The 8,335-nt window shown below is 37.4% G+C and overlaps 1 protein-coding gene across 1 annotated transcript in view; it reads left to right on the top strand.

Annotated features, from left to right (window-relative positions):
- Window positions 1–8,335, top strand: part of FYTTD1 (forty-two-three domain containing 1) — a 32,639-nt gene that overhangs the window by 344 nt on the left and 23,960 nt on the right. The window contains exon 2 of the mRNA XM_024754759.1: window positions 4,273–4,401. Within this exon, the coding sequence (XP_024610527.1) occupies window positions 4,273–4,401 (129 nt within the window). The remainder of the gene's footprint in view (window positions 1–4,272; window positions 4,402–8,335) is intronic.

Here is an 8,335-nt window from a genome sequence, read left to right as displayed (position 1 = left end):
CCCCACAAAGGGTAGCCACTGCTCGCGGGTGACCCCGGCTCTTTGTGAGGAAAACTCCGCGGGTTTCACCTCAGGCTTGTGCGCGGTGGGCGTTATCGTGGGGCGAGGGCAAGGGTCGGACGGAGCCGTCCTTTCTGAGGAAGCTCTGAGAGCCCGGCGGGTTCGGTTAAATCCGTGGTTCCCGAGAAGGGCTGGTTGGGCGTTTTATGCGCCCGGGCCTGCGCCTGGCGCCGCACAGAAGCGTCAAGACGCCCCGAGAGTTGGCTGTTTCTGACGGGCTCCAGACGGCCGGGCCACCGCGGGGCCGGGGCGCTTGACAGAAAGAAAAGATAGTTAGGAAGGACTTCGTGGGATGGTGGTGTATTAGGCGGTGCCTGGAAAAGCACAGTCTCCTCATCGAGTCCTTCAAGCTAGCAAATTAGAAAAAAACGAAGCGAAAACCGAAGGAGGGTTTGATGGGAAGCCAAGTAAAGCATAGATCTAAAAGAGTGGGGTGGTTTGGTGACGATTAGATAAAAAGCAGGGAGATTGGCGATTCAATTAAAAATTCAGACCTAACACCACTGAGGGACTAGTCTCTGTTTGGCTTGGTTGGTTTAAAAGTAATTCCGTTTTTGTCGGGATTCAGGTTTTGGTATTAAATGTGGTTAGTTAGCTCTGCCTCAGGCCTACAGTTTTTCGGATATTTGAAAAGTACCCGACTAGGGGATACAGAGGTGTAACTTTTCCGAGGACGATATTTTTCTTGTGGTTTTTCTGCAAAGTTCGTAGTCAAAAGTCAAGACCTCTTGGTTTCTGTTTTTGTCTTAAGTTAGAACCCAAGATGTGAATTAAGAAAATCATCAGAAATCATAGGTTTGGCCTCAAGTCTTGCCTACTACTGCTAGTCAGTAGTGACCGCTAAAGAAATGAGAAATGAGAAATCTTTTGAATTAAAGCCAAGAAAAAATATAATAATGAATATTTATTGAGTGCTTACTACTTGCCAAACACTGGACTAAGCATTTTATATGTGTTAAATTATCCCGATAATAACCCTATGAGGTACTTACTCCTAACGATAATGAGCATGCATGGAATCCTGAATCCCAGACTGTCTCAGTTCAAATCCTGCTTCTGCCACTTATTAGCCATTTGATCTTGGGCAAATTGCTTCTCAGTGCCTCATCTGTAAAAAGGTGAGCTACTACCTCAGAGGGTTGCTGTAAGTATTAGATAAGTCAACAAACAAATGTAAACTGCTCAGAACAGTACCTGGTACACAGTAAGCACCATATTTACATATATACACACACATACTGTATAAGCCGTTGTTGTTATTCCCATTTTACAAAACCTGAGGCATAGAGAAATTAAGTAACTTGCCCACAGTCATACAGCAAGTAAGTGATGGAGTCAGGATTTCAGTCTGGTTCTAGAGCACCAAGCTCTAGATGTAGGAAGTGTTAACCATGTAGTGTCATAAGCATTACATTTCTTAAGTTTCTAAGTTTTTTGTATCTATTTTGTTCAGTGCTTAGGATGTTCAAATGAAGAAAACTGAGGGATAATTCTCTTTGAAGATAGAAGTGAAGTGCAGCGGATAGCTAAAAGAGATTGGTCTCTCTCCTCACCATACTGTCAGGTGCCCCTTTTTTTTTTTTAGGTGCTTTGTTTTGTTTTAGTGAGAATTTTACAGAGATGTGATGAAGAGATAGGTATTTTAGGCAATTATTATGCTTTGTGAATATCCCATTTTATCCAGTGTGCATAGGTTTTAGAATCTAATTTTTTGTTTTGTTTTTAATTTTGACTCTATCAGGTTTATGTGAATATTCATATGGAATTATCTACCAAGGTTACCAGTAGCTGGCCTCATTGTGGCTCAATTTCTTAATTTAAAAAAAAGAAATTTCTTTCTTTCTTTCTTTGGCTGTGCCAGGTCTTAGTTGTGGCACGCGGGGTCTTCGTTGCTGTGTGCCATATCTTTAGTTGCAGCATGCGGGGATCCTTTAGTTGCGGCATGTGGGCTCTTAGTTGCGGCGTGAGGGATCTAGTTCCCTGATCAAGGATGGAGCCCGGGTTCCCTGCATTGGGAACACAGAGTCTTAACCGCTGGACCACCAGGGAAGTCCCTCAGTATCTTAGTTTGAAAATGGGTATTACAATAGTTATTTCATAGAATTATTGTGAGAATTGAATGAATACATGTTTTCAGAACAATCCTATTAGTACTCAGTTACTACTATTACTGTTATCACATGTATACCCCTAGTTTTTTATAAAAGTAGCTCATAGTGGATTTTTTTTTTTTTTCTGATATCTACCTACCCTGTCTACTCCTTGGTTAGGAGAAAGCCATTATCTTCTTTTAGATTGGAAGCATCCTCTCTGTCATGGTAGCTCCTTTTAACTTGAGGATTTAGATAATAAAATGTTTAAATAGAAAACATAATTTTATGTTTGATATACTTTTCTACTTTTAATTTTTAGTTATGTTTATACTCTATAATGCTCTGTTTTTAAATCAGCCTGGTTAGTCAAAATTATACTCTGCCTCTTTTTATTTTGTGGTTCCCCAGACCAAGTTCATTTTTGGGAGGTACTCTAATGGCTCTGAGATCTCAGACTTCTGGTGAAGAATAAGTAGCACCCTGTTAGAGGAAAGTAGTGTTTTGAAAGTGGTGTCTAACTGTTTCCCTTTCTGCTTACTGAGAATTTAACATGTTCATGGCTCTGATATTTGTGAAATCTTTGTGTTTTGTAAAAAACTGTTCTTGAGTGTTTAACTTTGATAAACTTTTTTGTAGCTGAATGATGGATCTCAAGATAACAAACTACTTTGAATTATTCTCTATGAATATTTAAATGTAGTTTAGAGACTTAAAGATTAGAGATTGGTGCACCTCAACGAAGAGCAGCCCCCACTTGCAGCAACTACAAAAAGCCCACAAGCAGCAACAAAGACCCACTGCAGACATAAATAAATAAATTTTTAAAAAGATTAGAGATTAGTGAGGTAGAGTAGTAATATATAAGAAAGGATCCCTGTAATCTATATTTCCTTCTTTGACTTCAGAAAAGACTAGTTATATTGATATAGTTGTTAGATTATTTGTATTTAGAGTAGTTTGGAAAAAAAAACAACTGAGGTTAGTTTTGTTAATTTTATTAAGAAGTTGTTGATGTTCAATTTATTTGGTTTATTTACTGTATTTTCAATCAGCAAAATTAATATTGGAGTTGGAACTTTGGAGAAAGTGGATATTCTTAAATGAGTATTTTTTGTCTTCTAGTAATCTCCTTTAAACAGATGTAAATAGGGATCTGGAGTACATTTAGTTTTCTGATCTTGACATTGTTCTGTTGTGGTATTAGAGCAATGTGATGTTTATGAATTACCTTGGGACAGTCTGGAAGTGTTTTGGGAAATAATGAGACTTAGAACAGTGTAGAGGGAATTCCCTGGTGGTCCAGTGGTTAGGACTCCACGCTTCCACTGCAGAGGGCACGGGTTTGATCCCTGGTCATCGGGGAACTAAGATCCTACAATCCTGCGTGCCGTGCAGCATGGCCAAAAAAAAGGGAGAGAGAGAGAAGAGTGTAGAAAGAAAGATAAGGTAACCCTGAATTGCTTTGCTAAATGAGCAAAGAACCAATAGTATTTTCTTTCTGTACTATACCTTTATTATGGTACTTGTTTAATTTTTTGTTTACTATTTACATGTCTGTTTCCATCAATTTTAAACTTACTGAGAATAGGGATCATATTTTACTTTTGTTTGTTTCTGTTACAGCACAGCCTACCACATATATTCACAGCACATAGTATATACTCAATAAATATTTGCTGAATTGAGGTGAACTTAGAAATTTAGTCTTTGAATGATTTATTTTTTGACTGCCAATGGTTTTATTGAAAGGTGGTCATCTTTAAAAACTGGAGACTTCTGTGATTATGGAAAGTAAGTATGAGTAATTTTTGTAAACAGGTTTTTGCTCCTTTATATTTATTAGGGTAAGAAATACTATGAATAACAGAAATCTTCATTAGTTGGTAGCTCTGCTTTGGGCTATTGACTTCAACTTTTCCTACAAAACCATTGTTCATTGCTCCAAATATATTGGCTGATTTGAGCTTTTATGTTCATATCATTATTATCCACTTATCAAAGTGCTTTCAAAGTAGAAAAGAAGTTAGGGACCTAGGAAATCTATCAACTAGAAAATGAGACTGAGTAATTGAGTCATTATGTTAAAATGAAGGTAATCATCACATTTCGTCTATCACAGATGATATCATCAAATTGAATCGAAAGGAAGGAAAGAAACAGAATTTCCCAAGACTAAATAGAAGACTCCAGCAAAGTGGTGCCCGGCAATTCAGGATGAGAGTAAGATGGGGAATTCAACAGAATTCTGGTAAGTTCTGCAAGTAAGCTTTAATAAAGAGCCGTTATTTGTGGGTTCATAGTATACTACCTTTGATACATACTTAAAGCGTGGAGGAAGTATCTCAGTACCCTTTGTGATGTGTATTTTTCCTTCTCTCAGAGTTTTGTTTAATCTTACAATCTGGTAAAAATTCAGGTTTCCTTAAATAGGTGATAACACTATTTCTTAAAAACATTAAGTCATTTTAAAGTAACCTCAGTATATAAAGTCTTTATTATATTTAGGACTATAGATTTATAAAGGATCTTACATATCATGGAGTCTTAATCTCCTTCACAGTTAGAGGTTTGTCTGATGGATGACTATGTAACTCCAGCTTAAATATATTCAGTGAAAGAGCATAGCACCTCACAACATAACTTATTCCATTATTGGAGACAGCACTGTTTACAAGAAAATTCTCTTAATTTGAATTAAATCATGCCTTCCTGTTAATTCTATAGAGTTATAGGAAACAGGTTTCTGTATGAAAACCTTTTATAAATATGTGGAGACTACTATTCTGCATAGAAAATGACCTCTAGATTATTTATCTTATCATCCAGGACCTTTAGGATTTGTTAAATCCTCCAGAGGTAACACAGAATTGAATGCTTTAGATATGGTCTAATGATCTTGGAACTCTACATATACAGTTATTTTTGGTAATCTAGAAGCTTATTTATTTAAAATATTTTGTCCCAAAATAGACTTGAGGCAGTAACTGAATACTATTAATTATATGTGACTCATTAATTTTTTTAGCAGTTACATCAGCATTTTATTTATTTATTTATTTATTTATTTATTTTTTGTGGTACGCGGGCCTCTCACTGTTGTGGCCTCTCTTGTTGCGGAGCGCAGGCTCCGGACACGCAGGCTCAGCGGCCGTGGCTTATGGGCCTAGCCGCTCCGCGGCATGTGGAATCTTCCTGGACTGGGGCACGAACCCGTGTCCCCTGCATCAGCAGGTGGACTCTCAACCACTGCGCCACCAGGGAAGCCCACATCAGCATTTTAGAATAAACATTTGTTCAGATTTTTTAAACTCTAGATCTTTTTTACACATGTGAAAAAATGTTTGATAAACTAATTCCTAAGTTGATTTTTATCCTATATGTTAAAAACCATAGAAAATAATCTCCAATAGGTTGAACATAATTAATCCTATGTTTAATAGCTAATATGCCAACATATCCTTAACATATGCCTGTAACTAAGATTAGACCCTGCAGAAGAATTTATTCTTCCCTAGTAATTTCTGGGATAGCTGAACCCAAGTAAGTAAATCTTGTAATAGGTATTTAGCTATAGAAAATTAATATTTAATTCCAGTGATTTATATTAAAAGGTTTCTTATAAATGTTACTCAACATACCATATTTTATATATGATTTGTTTTAAAATAATTTCAGAGTTCGTAGAAGCCAGAAATATATTTATTTATGCTAATCGTTTGTTAAATACCTGATAAATGCTCTGAACTGACCAGGTTGTCAGGGTATGTAAAGATGCACTCTTTTACTTCAAGGAATTTCTAGTAACAGAGATAAGGTAGAAAACATAGAGTTAAGAAATATCATAAGAGAAATTCTGATTGTACTACAGGATTTTAGATAGGGATTTTGTCCTAAGAAAATTAGTGGTGATTTAATGGATAAGGTGAAATAGGATCTGATTCATGAAGGATCAGAAAAGCTTTCCTTTTACAGGGGTTATAATCTGAGCCTTGAGTTAAAGGATACCCAGTGGCAGCTTAGGATTTTCTAAGATTGAAATTGTGCTTGTATGTTCTCCACTTACATGTGTCAGGGCCTAAAATAGAACAGCTGCTGCTGTCACTGAATGTTCAGAGAGGTATGGGATTTTCTTAAGCTCTAATTGGTTTGTAAAAGTTAAGATTTCCACATTATAATGTCAGTGAGGATGTTAGCTTGAGGTAAGGGAATAAGTAGCACAGAGAGCACTTAGCAAATACTCAATTATTTATTTATTTAAAATTTATTTATTTATTTATTTGGCTGCACCGGTTCTTAGTTGCGGCGCGCAGGATCTTCTTTGCCGTGTGCAGGATCTTTAGTCGTGGCATGCAGGCTTGTACTTGTGGCATGCGAGATCTAGTTTCCCTGACCAGGAGTTGAATCCGGGCCCCCTGCATTGGGAGTGTAGAGCTTTAACTGCTGCACCACCAGAGGAGTCCCTCAATAATTTATTTTTGACGGCTGAACAGACAAGTGAATAAAGTCTTCCTAATTCTGTACCTGAAATATAATTTAGTCATTCAATACATACTTGTACAAACAACCTAAATGTCTTTCAGGGATGGAATACTATACAACAGCAGTTCTCAAAGTGCTGTCCAGAGATCCTGGGGAATCCCCAAGACTCAAGGGGTTCACATGGTCAAAACTATTTCTGTAATACTAAGACATTGTGTTTTCAGTCTTATTCTCTCATGAATGTACAGTGGACTTTCCAAAGTCTACATGACATGTGATAAATAAAACATTGGAAGCAGAAGCAGAAATGCGAATCTAGCTATCTCCTATTAAGCCACACACTAAAGAGATTTGCAAAAATGCAAATCAATGCTACTCTTCCTATTAGATATTTTTGTTTGTTTAGGAATATAGTAGTTATTTTTCATTAAAAATGTTATTTGCCCTACATGTTGTGAGTTTATTGTTGTTTTAATAAAATAACAAATAGTTTTTAAATGTCTTAGTTTTCATTTGTAGTGTGGTAAATAGCAGTAAACATAAACCCTATATATCAGAAATACCAGAAACAAAAACTCTTTGGGGTCCTCAATAATTTTTAAGAGTATAAAGAGGTCCTGAGACCAAAAAGTTTGAGGATGCTATTTCTTTTAGAGGTAGAGGAGACAGAGAAATAGTTGTATGCTTCTTTAAAAGGAGCCAGTAATATGATTGCATACACTCTGTGATACGATATTTCCCAGAAAATCCCTCAAACCTTTGTGTAAGTGATCAGACTACAGAAATTATTTAGGCAGCTTGATGTGTGTGTGAAAGAAATTCATGAAGGGATTGGGCTAACGATTCAAAGGAAAGATGAAAATTCATGTGTCTAGTTTTAGTTGTTCTCAACATTGGTTGCATCTGTGGAGCTTTATAAATTAGACTGATGCTCTGGCTGCACTCCATTGCTACTGAACCAGAATCTGCAGAAGTAGGGCCTGGGGTTTGTTTGTTTGTTTTTTTTAAGCTCCATATGTCCTTCTCATACATGGCTAGTAGTGTTAAACTGCTGCTCTGGTGGAGCTGAAAATGTGAAAGGACCTTCATAGAGGTAGTAGTTGAAGTAATGAGAATGAAGGTACTCTAGAAAGATGAGAACTTTCTAAAGGGGCTGATTGGATGAAAACCAAGAAAAGACTCTTGCATGAAACATGACAGTGACAGCGTGAAAAATACAACCATTGCTAAAACTGAGATAGAGCTAGTGAAGTTTGTTCAAAGATAGAAAAGGAGGAAGGAGGAAGGGATGATCTAGGCTTGTTAGAAGGTAGAGGATAAGAAGCCACTGGAAGGAAAGAAAGAAAAGATGGTAGAACGGGGCTTCCCTGGTGGCACAGTGGTTGAGAGTCCGCCTGCCGATGCAGGGGACACGGGTTCATGCCCTGGTGCGGGAAGATCCCACATGCTGCGGAGCGGCTGGGCCCGTGAGCCATGGCCGCTGAGCCTGCACGTCCGGAGCCTGTGCTCCGCAACAGGAGAGACCACAACAGTGAGAGGCCCGCGTACCGCAAAAAAAAAAAAAAAAAAAAAAAAAGATGGTAGAACGGGTGATGAGTATGGGAACAATGACTATAACAGTCAGAAATAGAAGGTACCCAGGAATAGAATTCTATCCCATACTTGTCTCCTTTTATTCTTGTTTTTTTTTTTAATTTCATTGA

The sequence above is a fragment of the Neophocaena asiaeorientalis genome, unplaced genomic scaffold (genome assembly GCF_003031525.2).
Source record: "Neophocaena asiaeorientalis asiaeorientalis breed wild unplaced genomic scaffold, Neophocaena_asiaeorientalis_V1.1 scaffold423, whole genome shotgun sequence".
Lineage (NCBI taxonomy): Eukaryota > Metazoa > Chordata > Mammalia > Artiodactyla > Phocoenidae > Neophocaena > Neophocaena asiaeorientalis.
This window is presented reverse-complemented; position numbering and strand designations above follow the sequence as displayed.